This window comes from Corvus kubaryi, unplaced genomic scaffold, assembly GCF_017639235.1.
Source record: "Corvus kubaryi isolate FWS band 111438036 unplaced genomic scaffold, C.kubaryi_AGA036_p1.0 37396, whole genome shotgun sequence".
Lineage (NCBI taxonomy): Eukaryota > Metazoa > Chordata > Aves > Passeriformes > Corvidae > Corvus > Corvus kubaryi.
In genome coordinates, this window is record NW_024581135.1 from 15,661,953 (window position 1) to 15,673,645 (window position 11,693).

The following is an 11,693-nucleotide window of genomic DNA, read 5'->3' on the forward strand; positions in this document are numbered from 1 at the left end:
AAGACGCCCTCTAGCCCTGCCTGGCCCTTAACAATGGGCACAGTAAGCATCCCCGATCCCTGCCTGCCCTCCCTGCACCAGAGTTCAGAGCTCCCTCCAGGGAGACGATGGATTTATTGGGCTGCGTCCCCAACCTGAAAAGGTACATCCAGTGAAGAGACAAAAATACACCTGCCATTGGCCATGCTTGCGCTCTCTCACTTCATCCTGGACAACAATCACCATAAAAGCTGTGCTTTAAAATAATCTTTAAATAATTTCTGCTTTTTGTTTAAAAAAAAAAAAAATCACCCCCCCCCCCCCCACCCAAACAATTTCCCACCCCTGCCCCGCACTTCCGTCTCACCCTGCACGCGCCCACACTGCCTCCCATCTATGGTACATACAAAGAGCAGATAAATAAATAAAGATGCGCAATGCTACGGGGGGGACACGGGTCACAGCCTCCCTCAGCCCCCTCCCCTCCACTTACGTGGAGCTAGGGAAGGCTGAGGCCCTAGCTAGGATTTGGAGTGGGGAAACTGTGGCTGCATCTCTGATGGGACTCTCCCCATATCCCAGGAGTGGGTGAGCAGCAATGAACTGGGGGTTTGGGGAGGGGCCCAGACATTAAAAAAAAAAAAAAAAAAGGAAAATAGACCAAATTTGGTCTTTTATGTATCAGTCTCAGTAGAGAAAATACAGAAATTGTGCTGGAAGCAAGTACCAAACCTGAGGGTTTGGGGTACTGAGGGCTTGGGGAGGTCAGGCCAGCCAGGGTCTGAAGCTTGAGGAGTTTTTTTAGCTTTGGGGTGGGGAAAGGCTTTTGGGCTGAGCCAGTTCAAGGCTGGATTCAAGGTTTTCTCCTCTGCCTCTTTCTTCAGACTCCAGCAGGCTGGGGTTGCAGCCCTGACTGTCCCCACGCTTGCTCCTACCAGTGCGTGGCTATGCCTGGCTGGCATTTGCACCCTTCTGCCCATGTGCCTGCCTCTGCAGCCCGCTCTTGCCAGTCAGAGCACCCCATGCTGCCACAGCGGCCCCACGGGATGCCCAGCTGGGTGGCTCTGGTTGCTGGCTTGGGGCATCTCACTCCCCAGTCTATCACTCCAGCGGCACTTGTGTCACCAAGCCAGAGGTCTCATGCCAGAGCAGTGCCAGACCCCCACCCCTGCTTGTTTTGGGTGCCCCTGCACATGGGCTAAGGACAAGGCACAGTCCCAGTACTTGGGTCACTCTCCTCCCAGCTGCCATGTCCCAGGGGTGGAAACAGCATTGCCTGCATTCCCACGCAGGCTGCCCAGCAAAGGGCCCTGGGCCCCTCTCCCAGAACTTACCCACTGGGTGCAGGCAGGCTGGGAGCCACAGCGGAGCAGCCAGGGCTCTCTCCTCTTCCCCCTCCCACTCGTCTATCAGACCTCCATCATTAGCTAATTTGGCACATGCACACACACATCGCACACACACACACACATAGCAGCATGTGGATCCAGCCGGGGGCACCTCCTGTCCCGGGGAAAACCCTTCATGCCTCTCTCCTGTCCCCAGGAGCAGGGGTGAGGTGGTGAACAGGGAGGAGGCACACCATGGAGCTTCGGTGCTCCCCAACCAGGAGGTGGCTGTACCCCAAGCAGGCAGGGCTGGAGGCAGCTCCCCATGGGCACCCAGCTTTGGGAGGGGGTGCTGGCCCCCAGTGAGTCACCCTGCAGCCACCACCTCCACCAGCTGTGCTGGCTGGGGCTGTGGTGCACCCTCAGCTCTCCGCCTGGGATATCCCCAGTGGGTGGAAGCTGTCAGGGGGCAGGAGCAGCCTGCCCAGGCGGTAGAGCAGTCCTGAGTACCAGTGCACACCATCCCCCTGCACCCCTGGCCACCCCACCAGGCTGTGGTAGAGCCGGAGTGGCCAGAAGGCCAGCTGTGCCAGCTGTTGCTCCTGCACCAGAGCAAAGCAGGAGGCCACCACGCCGTCCACCACCAGTGTCCCATGGCGTGTCAGCGGGGCATAGGCTCCCACGTCTCTCCGGTCCCACACCCGCACCACTTCAGCAGGCTGCAAGCTGCCCCCCGCAGCCACCACCAGCACGAAGTGTCCTGGGTGCACAAGGCTGGCAAAGATGGGGCGGAAGTGGGCGGTGGGCGCCGAAGCGTTCTCTGCCACAAAGAGCAGGTGGGTGGGCGTCAGGACCAGGCGCCGGGGCGGCTCCTGTGTCTCGATGACGTGGAAGGTGGTGAGGGCACGGGGCTCCTTGTCCAGGAAAGCCAAGAAGTCACTGTAGGTGGGCCTGCCCGCCCCGTCCATTGCCAGCACTCGCTGGCCCGGGCGCAGTGCCCACAGTGGCGTCTGGGCACCGTCCTCCAGCGTTGCCAGTGCCCGCCCGGGAAAGCAGCCCCCCGTCTTCGCAGCGGCCGAGTGCTCTGCGCAGGGAGAGAGAGGACAGGAGGGTTACCCATCAGCCACACCCTCAGCACCACCTTTCCACTGTGCATAGACACCTTCCCAGTCTGCCTGGCTTTGCCCACCCAGGGATAACCCCGCCCTGGCATCAGCAATGTGAGCTTGTTTCCTACACACCCCCAGCCATAAATTTCCCCTAGGCGCCTCATCCCCCAGCCACCATGTCACTTGAGGGGGCACCTGGGGACTCCAGCACGGTCCCATGGCATTGAGCCTGCTGTACAGAGCCAGGTCCCAAAGCCCAAAACAGGCAGGCAGAGTGGGACACAACCACAGCCTGAAACGTGCAGAACACTACCAGGGGGCACCTGAAGTTTGAAAAAGCAGAGGCAGAGCACTGAGACAGTGGCAGGCTGAGGAGCAGAGTGCTTGGTCTCACTTTGCATATGCCCACAGCATCTCCGTTCCCTGCAGTGCTGGTCCTCGGTACTGCTTGGGAGGATGCTGCAAGGAACAGCGCAGGATGCAGCGCCCTTTCCCAGCACTGCAGCACCCCTTCGCCCCATGTGGCAGTCCTGCTTCCTTCTCCCACCTGCTCACCCCTGCACCACTGAAGTCAGCCAGCTCCTGCTTCTCTGGGTTGTCGGGAGTTGGCCACAACCTGTGGCCATCATTGTGCAAAAGCCATCAGCCTCCTGGGCAGAGCTTCCCTAATGATTGTCACAGGGTAAAAAAACCCAAATTCTCTGTGGCTTGTCTCCTGGGATGGTGGCACAAGGGTCCTACCCGTTCCCAGATGAAAAAATGCAGCAAGTCACCAAGTGTCACCAGGGGCCCATTCTGGCACTCAGCAGGGGAACCCTGGCTTCCCAAGGAATGGTGGTTAGCTACCTCAGCAGCAGTGTTCTCCCGAGTCCCAGCAACTCCCATCTCAGTGTCTATATGATGCCCTCCCATCATCTGCCAGTGGCATCTCATCTAAGGGTCCTGCTCCTAGCCCTGCACAGTTACATCCTTGAGCTCTTAGCCCCTTCTCAGGGCTCTCTCCCAGCTCCCTCATCTAATCCCTGAGTGTCCCCACCCAGATGGCACTGCCCCCATCACTCCCCAGGTTTGGGCAGAGCCAAATCCCAGCCCCCAGGCCCATGAAGAGAGGCATCCATCTCTGGGACAGAATCCTTTTATTGCTCAGATGAGGTGCAGTGTCCACCCTGTCCTTGCCCCAGAGTCCAGGTCCCAAATCCTGCACCCTGCATCCCCTGGCTGGCAGCAGAGCCATGAGGAGGGGTTGCAGGAGGGTGAGAGGGGTGCCTGGCAGAAGTGGAGGGCATAGGTGTTGGGCATGGAGGGGTAGGTGGTTGCAGGGAAGGACCCAAGGAGACACAATACATACAACAGGCCATGTGGCCATTCATACAAAAATAAAAGCCATTTACTAAGAGGCAGGGGCAGCCCGGCTGCCCTCTGTACACAGTTCTGAGGGGATCAGGATGTGTACCCCACGGCTTCCACCACGCACTCTTGGGTTCCCCATGGCCTTGGGGATAAATATGGGGGACTCAGAGCCCTGAGGAGCTGCTGCAGAGTGAGGGGAATATGACTAGCCTCTAGAAGCCCTTCAAGGCCTCAGGGCCCCAGTCTGCTGCTTGCATTATGGCATCCCTCTTCGGTTGGTCCAAGGGGAACATCCCAGGATTCAAGAGCCTGTGTCTTTCTCCAGGGGCACAGCCCCACTCCTCTGGCCAGCCTCATGGCTGTGGGGTCATGGTCCTTGCTTCAGAGCCTGGCCCCACTCCTCCTGCCAGCCCCACAGGGTGCCCCGGGGCACGGGAGCCCTGGTCCTCCGGCCACGTTTTGCCCCTCTTCTTCGGGGGTGCATCGCTCCCTCTCTGCGGCGTGGTCGCCCCACTTCCGTCGCCGGCCGGCGTTGTGCCCGTCCTGGCATCAGCACGGGGAGCGGGTCAGTGCGGGGGGCCAGGCTGGCGTCTGGGGGTGTCGAGCCGCTGGCTGCGGGCTAGGGCAGTAGGACAGGCACAGTGCGGTGGGAAGTGAGCCCGGGGCCGAGAGACGCAGGGCAGCACAGACACACCGGCCCCGGCACCGCGCGGGGCGTGCGGCCCTCGGGTGTGCGGGCAGGGGTGTGGGCGTGTGTGCGAGGGCTCCGTGGGCGGGCACGGCCCTGCCGCGCGGGCTGCGAGTGCCAGCAGCCGCCGAGGCTGCCCCCGTGCCCAGGCCAGCCCAGGAGCAGCAGAGCCCTCCCCGGCCTGTCGCGACACGGGCACAGCACGGCCCCTCCCGGCGCGGGCCGGCGCCGTGCGCGGGGCGCTGCTGCCCTCTGCAGCCCGCAGCCAGCGCGGCCGCTCCTGCGGGAGCCGCATCCCGGGCAGCGCCGCTCCTCCCGGGCTGCGGGGGGCTCGCACCCCACGCGATCCCCTCCCGGCCACGGGCAGGGCCTGAGAGCGGCTCCCCCTGCCTCCACCCCGCCGCCCCCACTGCACCGCACAGGAGAAAGCAAACACCATCAGCGATGACAGCACCCCTCAAAGCACCACCCAGCTCTGCTCCCTCTCTGCACATGGTGCTGCACAGCCAAGAGCTGATCCCAGGGTGCCCTGGCCTGTCCCTGCCTGGTGTCCCTGACCCCAAGCCTGGCTAGGCAGGGATGGGCAGATGCTGCTGCCGCAGCATAAGCTCAAAAGCAGCCAGCAGCGGAGCAGAGCAGGGCTGGATGAGGCTGAGCATGGGCACTAAGGGACTGCAAGGGCAGAGGCAGGGCAGATAGGTGCGATGGGAAAACTGGGGGGTCAGGCTGGGAGAGAAAGGGATGTGGGCTGAGAAAAGGAGGAGGATAGAGTGGGTGGGTCAAGATGTAGGTCTATGGGAGCCAGATAGGGAATTTGCCCCATCGAAATGGCTGGCCACAGGTGTGTGACTCACTCCTCACCTGACTGTCGGCCCAGATACGGAAATCAGGATGCAAGAGCCAGCACCCCCTGCAAGAGCACCCCAGCCAGCCAGCCAGGCTCCCTGGGTACACTGCAAGAGGGGGTCTGGCTCCTAGCTCCGCTCACTGCCCCCCACCCAGTCTTACCTGACTTGACGGAGCAGTGGATGTGTGCCTTGGACTCGTAGTAGACCCAGTCGAAGCCAGCCTCCACGGCCAGGCGAGCCAGCATGCCGTACTTGTTGCGGTCCCTGTCCGAGGTTGTGATGTCCACAGCTCGGCCCTCGTAATGCAGTGACTCTTCCGAGTGGTGCCCATCCTCATCCCAGCCCTCTGTCACTCTCAGCTTCACCCCTGGCCACTGATTCATGACAGAGATGGCCAGGGAGTTCAAGCGGTCCTTGCAGCGCTGTAGAGCAGAGGGACAGAGTCAGTAAAAGCTTTTTGGAAGGAGGAATTAGCTGCCTAGTTGGCAGGCTGCATCCCACCATGCTTCCATTAAGCCTTCCTGGGCCCTCAGGCCCTTGGGGGCTGGTCCAGCAGAGGAAGATCTGAGAATATGAGGTGCCTTGTCTATCCCATGGTCTCCAAACTCCCTGCAGAGCCTGATACCCCACTGTTGGGCGGAGGAGTGTGCATCCAACAGGGTACCCTTCTCCTCCTCCCTCTCTCCCCCAATTCCAGGCTCATTTGAGAGCCTGTTGGGCAATGCAGCCTGCACTGGGCTGAAACACCCTCTCTGCTCACTGGACACCTGCCCTGTGCTAACTGTACCCCTGCGGTTCCCATCTGACAGGAGGAGGATACAGGAGCTTCAGTCCTGCTGCTTCCTGGCTGGGAGGAGCTCCCAGGGTCTCTAGGGCTGCCTCCAGGCACAAATGAAACATCCTGCCCGGTCCTCAGCACAGCTCTGCTTGGTCTGGCTCCTCAGCTCCTGAGTAGCCAGGACACAGCACTGAGCAGCCTCATAGCTTCATCCAGCCTCTGCTCCTGTGGGAAGTGCCAAACCTGCCCAAGAACTCTGTTGTGCTGGAACAGAAAGGATGTGGCAAGAAGCCCCCTTCACCTCTCTGCACCACAAGGGCTGAAAATCCTGGGCTGAGGAACAGGAGTGGATCTTAAAAGCCTCAGATGTGGTGGCCACAGAGGTCACGCATGCAAGTACGGTGCCCATGGCAGTCCTCCCAGCAAGCAGAGGGATGCCAGTCCCAACTGCCTGTTTCACAGTCCTCCCAGCCCTGTCCTCCCCTGCCCCACACTCCCCAGCCACAGATGAAAGTCAGGGAAAGACCAAAACTCTGCAGGCTTGACTTGCAAAAGCACAGCCCCAGCTTTTTGTCCCTTGCCCTGATGCTAAAGGGATAGAGAAGAGATAGAAAAGGTGTAGGAAAAGCAACATGGGAGCTTCTACAGAAAACCAGGTGAATGGACTAAGACTGTGCAGCCCAAAAAGGAAATTCTGTGAGGTCCTGAAGAATCACAGAACAGAGTGAGTTGGAAGTGACCCATAGGATCAAACACCTGGCCCTGCACAGCACACCCTAAGAATCACACCAAGTGAAACTGTGTATAAAACCAATGACAATTTAAAAGAGACAAGCTGGGACTGGGGTGTTTTTATGCCATCTCCAGGGGCTGAGGGTCACGGCCACAGGTACAGCTGGTTCTGAGGCCTCCAGCTGGATCAGGAGTCCCACTGTCACTGGCCAGTGCTCGCTGGGTGGGAGAGCTCTGCCTCCACAGAGGTAAAAGACTCCGATGCTCCTCTCACTGCCATTCCCCAGGAAACAATGAGTCCCATAAAATCAAGGCAAAGGACAGAGCATTCATAGTCATGCACAAAACCAGTCCTGGGAAGCATTAAATGAAATTAATGGACAGCAGCTTAAAAAAGAGCCACTGCTGGGGATGTTTTTGCCTGATGCCAGCTCAGTACTGGAACTCCCCACCACCGTGTTGTGGGTCTTGAGACAGTTACAGCAAGCATGAGCCAGGGCTCTAAAACCTGATGCTGGCTACATCCCTGGGCTCAGAAATGCCCCAGCACTGCTTCCGCAGGGACCAAAATGTAGGTCATCACCCTATCCCCAAGCACCTGCTCCCATCCTAGGAAGGTGGGCGCTGCTGCTCTTGGGGAAGCCTGCTTGCACTTGGCAGGGTCCAGGCCCTGGGAAGGGCAGTGCCAGGCAGGCCTTTGCCCCACATGAGGTCTGCCGTCATCCCACAGCTCCCTGGGCGTGGGGAGATAAGCTAGGAAGGTGCTGGACAAACAGTTTGCTAGGTGAGGGGAGGAGGAATAGGGAGGAGAGTGACTTTTGTCCCCGTCCAGCACCACCATGGTGCCACTTGGCACATGGGACAAGCTGTTCCCAAGGTCCCCAGCCCCAGCGGGACCCCGCAGTAAGGCAGTTCAGCACTGGAAGCAAGGAGGGAATCCCTGAAGCTCCCCTGCATCCCCCGGGCAACACTCCAGGCACTCTCTTGCCACTACCATGCCAGCACCCCGCTCTGGGCACCCCTCCGGCCCTCACTGCCCCAGCCCTTCTGTCCTCCAGGGGCACTCTGCCCGCACAAAAAAACAACGAGACTGTGCAAGCCTTTTCCCCCAGGCAGGGACAGAGTCAGGCAGAGCCCTGGAGCACCCCGTCCCCGGCTCTGTCGGTGCCATCGGTGGCCAGCAGGTGTCAGAGCGCGGGAGGGGACCAGCAGGGACGGGCTAGGAGCAGGTACTGATGGACAAGGACCAGGCAGGCTCAGGAAGGTCGGGGAGGAAGCACGTACTAACGGGTGGGGAACTGGTGGGCAGGGCAGCAGCGGACAAGGAACAGTCATGGATGGGCAGGGAAGAAGCAACTATGAAGGAGAAACAGGCAGGGATGAGCAAAAGTAAGTAGAGAGCAAGCAGTGATAGGCAAGGCTGAGCAGTGATGTGCAGGGTGGGGACGAGCAGGGAGCAGGCACAGGAGGCACAAAGAAGACAACAAACGACAGGGATGGACAGAGATGGACAGGGATGGACAGAGATGGACAGGGATGGACAGGGATGGGTAAAGAGCCAGCAGCAATAGTCAGGGAGCGGGCATGAGCTGCACGAAGTAGGTAGGGATGGGCATTGCCTGCCCAGGGACTCTGCTGCCTGCACAATCAGGTAGGCAGAGAGCAGAAAACTCATCAGCATGGGCTGACCACAGGGTGTGTGTTTGATGGTGATTGCAGCGAGGGCACAGCTTGTCCCTGTAGTGGTGCAGATGACCAGCACCCCCAGCTGACATGCAGGATGGGGTCTCATATGACCACACTAAACTGGTGCCTCTGCTGTCCCATGTACCTCATGGTGAAGACCCTGGGGATGTTGGGCTGGGCTGAGCAAAGGAGCTCTACCCACCTTCTGCCCAATCCTTGCATCTCTCTTTTTGTGTCCATAATGGGGACAGAACCATGTCCTGTGGGGCAAGCCAAACCACTTTAGGGAAGGCAGCAGGGCAGAGCTCCAAGATGGGGTGCAGTCAGCAGGGACTCCAGGGTCATCTCAGGAAAAGTATGAAGGACATTCAGGTGTGACCACAGTCTCAGAAGAGGCGTTGTGAATGGAGCTTGGCCACAGCTACTCCCATGTCCAGAGTCTGGCCAGGAGAAGAGGGGTCTTACTAGCATCTCCTCCTGAAGTGAGGCTTCCCCCAAAGGAAGCCAAAAGTCCTACCCCAAGGTCTGCATGAGAGATTCCTCACCACTGCAAGGATGGTCTCTGTGTCAGTTGGGCAAAGAGTGGCTGCAAGTGATGATGGCTGGGGTAGGGAGAGGCTGAGTTGGGGACTCCATGGGGGCAGGGGACCCATGGCATTCCTGGGCCAGGCTCCTGGGGAGAGGTGAGGCAGGTTCTGCCTCCAGCCTTATCTCAGCACCTCCGAGTGGGACCAGTGAGAGCAAACACACTGGAATTCTTGAGGAAGATGAAACGATAAAGGAAAGGCGGGCAGAGAGCAGCACTACCCACTCCTCTAAGCAGGCGACATCTTCCGGCTGCCTGGGACACCCAGACCCTTGGACTTGGGGAAAGAAAACAGGTTTGAAGTGAGTCAACAGCAGTAAAAGCCAGTGCTCTGGGGGAAGGGACAAGGAGTTGGGTCAATGGCCTTTCCCAACCCATACCAACACAGGACATGGTGTCAAAGCCAGAATTCCCATATCTGAGGGCATCTCCTCCAGCCAGGAGCCACAGAAATATTCCAGAGGGCTGTGGGATGGCAGAAATCATGCTACCTCCATAGCAAGAGGAACAACTGCTTGCAGAGCTGCCCAAGGCATGGTGGTACCCATCTGTGCATGGACGTGTGGTGGCCAGGGACCCTGCTGGAGTAAACCCTCGTTTGTGCAGCCCAAGAAGACCAGGATGCTTCTAGGTACTCTGCCAACAAGGCAGTGGTACAGCATGATACGTTAGGCTGGCAGGTGGGACACAGAGCCCTCCCTCTCCCAGGTGTGCTGAGGGGCACTGCCTGGATTAGAGAAGGTGGTGGGAGCGCTCTCAGGAGAAAACACGGCGAGAAGCACTCTCCTGCCTCCAATGATGTCCACTGCTTCCCCGATGCATGGACCAGCGGAGCTCACTGCTTCCTCAAATATCCCTGAAGCTGTTCCCCAGGGAAGGCAGGTTACAGCCCAGCCCCAGGGCTCCAGTCACCAGCAACCACAACTTGTGCAACTCCCTAAGCTTGCTGCCTTGCAGGGGGATCCCGGTCCCTCTGCTACAGTCCCCAGCCTGAAAACCAAGCTGGACCATGGTCCCTGCCCTAAGGGACCTGCTCTCAGGGCACACGGGGTTGAAGAGCTGTCAAGCCAGCACCCAAGCAGCCTTACCTCCTAATGTTATCAACACCTTGGTCAGAAACTATGGCCAGGGCTTTGTTCAGTGCCGACCATGACAGTCACCCATGTTCACCCATCCGCCAGCCCCTGACCGGGGGATGCAGTGGTCAGAAGGACAGCCCCAGCTGCCCTCTGCTTCCCCCAGGATCTTGTTAAGGCTGTAACCCTGCTGAGGCTGGTGGCCAGGTTTCTTAGCAAGGCCGTGCGGCTCCTTATCTGCATTCCTGAAACCCTCAGGCATTCTCCTGGCAATATTAAAACACAGAGTAACCTTCGTCCAGCATCACCCCCCCTCCTCTGCTGTCGTCTGTGTCGTCCACCCCCCCGTCCCTCCTGCCGGCCCAGGGCACTTGTAAGCTGACAGCAACAGGGCATTTGCAGTAACAGGTTGTCCCCAGCCCTGAGCACAGCAAGCAGTTCCCACTGAGCACCCTTCACCATCCCACACGAGATGTGCAACAAGAGGGGGGCACTGAGGGTTTCAGTGTCAGAGTGGGGACGAGGTCAGCAAGAGCACTCCTGGAACCTACTCTGCTCCCTGCCAGCACACCAGGCTCCGGTCTGTCCCTCGGATCCAACAGGCAGGCTGCCTGTTCTGCCACTGGGCAGGCAGAGTAGAGGGGCAAGGGCGACATGGCTGCATGGGGCAGGGTGCTGCCTGACCAGGGAACAGCGCGGCACAGCCCTGCCGGATCGAGGGGATGTGGAAGGATGCTGCCGGATCGGGGGCAGTGTGGCATAGCTCCGGGGCACCAGGGACGGCTGCTGCCAGCTTGGAGTGCAGGGTTATACCAGCCTGGGGGCCAGTGGGACGAGAGTTGAGGGGCAGCAACGCAAACTGTTGCCAGCTCGGGAGTCACAAGGGCGTACCTCAGGGTGCAGCCAGACACGGCTGCCACAGGCTCCGAAGAGCAGTGGGGCAAGGTGCTGCCATCTCGGGGGACAAGGTGCTGCCGGTTCCGGGAGCAGGGTGCTGCCGTCCCAAGGCGCAGCGTGCTGTCCGACGCGCACAGCGCAGCCGAAGGGACAGAGCTTTGCAGAGCCCGACGAAGGGAGATGCACTCGCTGCACGCCGGCAGCCCGGACCCGGCACCGGGATGCCCGGGGCAGGACGGGGAAGCCGCAGCGCCGGGCCCGCACGGTTCCCGGAGAGTGGGTAGCAAGGCGCTCTGGGGCAGTCCCGGTGCCTGCAGATGCCCGGCGCGGGGGTAGAACCGGGCGGCAGCGGGGCCGTACCTGGGTCATGAGCCGGTCGGCGCCAGTGTTCTCCTCGTCCTTGAAGATGATGTCGGGGTTGTAGTTGGGCGTCAGCTCCTTGAAGCGCTCCGAGTTACGCGCGATCTTGCCCTCGTAGCGGCCGCTAGCCCCCAGCGTCTTCTCGGGGACGTTGGGGCTGAACTGCTTGTAGGCGAGCGGGATGAGCTTGCGGGGCGGGCGGCGGCGGCTGCCCACCACCCTGCCCGGCCCGCAGCAGAGCACGGCCGGCGCCAGCAGCAGCGCGCACCCGCTCAG

At 60.1% G+C, this 11,693-nt stretch overlaps 1 protein-coding gene across 1 annotated transcript in view; it reads right to left on the reverse strand.

Moving 5' to 3' along the window:
- Positions 1 to 83: 83 nt before the first annotated feature.
- Positions 84 to 11,693, reverse strand: part of IHH (Indian hedgehog signaling molecule) — a 13,290-nt gene continuing 1,680 nt past the window's right edge. Inside the window, exons 3-5 of the mRNA XM_042040528.1 lie at positions 11,418 to 11,688; positions 5,463 to 5,724; positions 84 to 2,391 (exon numbers count right to left, since the gene is read on the reverse strand). Coding sequence (XP_041896462.1) covers positions 1,730 to 2,391; positions 5,463 to 5,724; positions 11,418 to 11,688 — 1,195 coding nt within the window. The 3' untranslated portion in view covers positions 84 to 1,729. The remainder of the gene's footprint in view (positions 2,392 to 5,462; positions 5,725 to 11,417; positions 11,689 to 11,693) is intronic.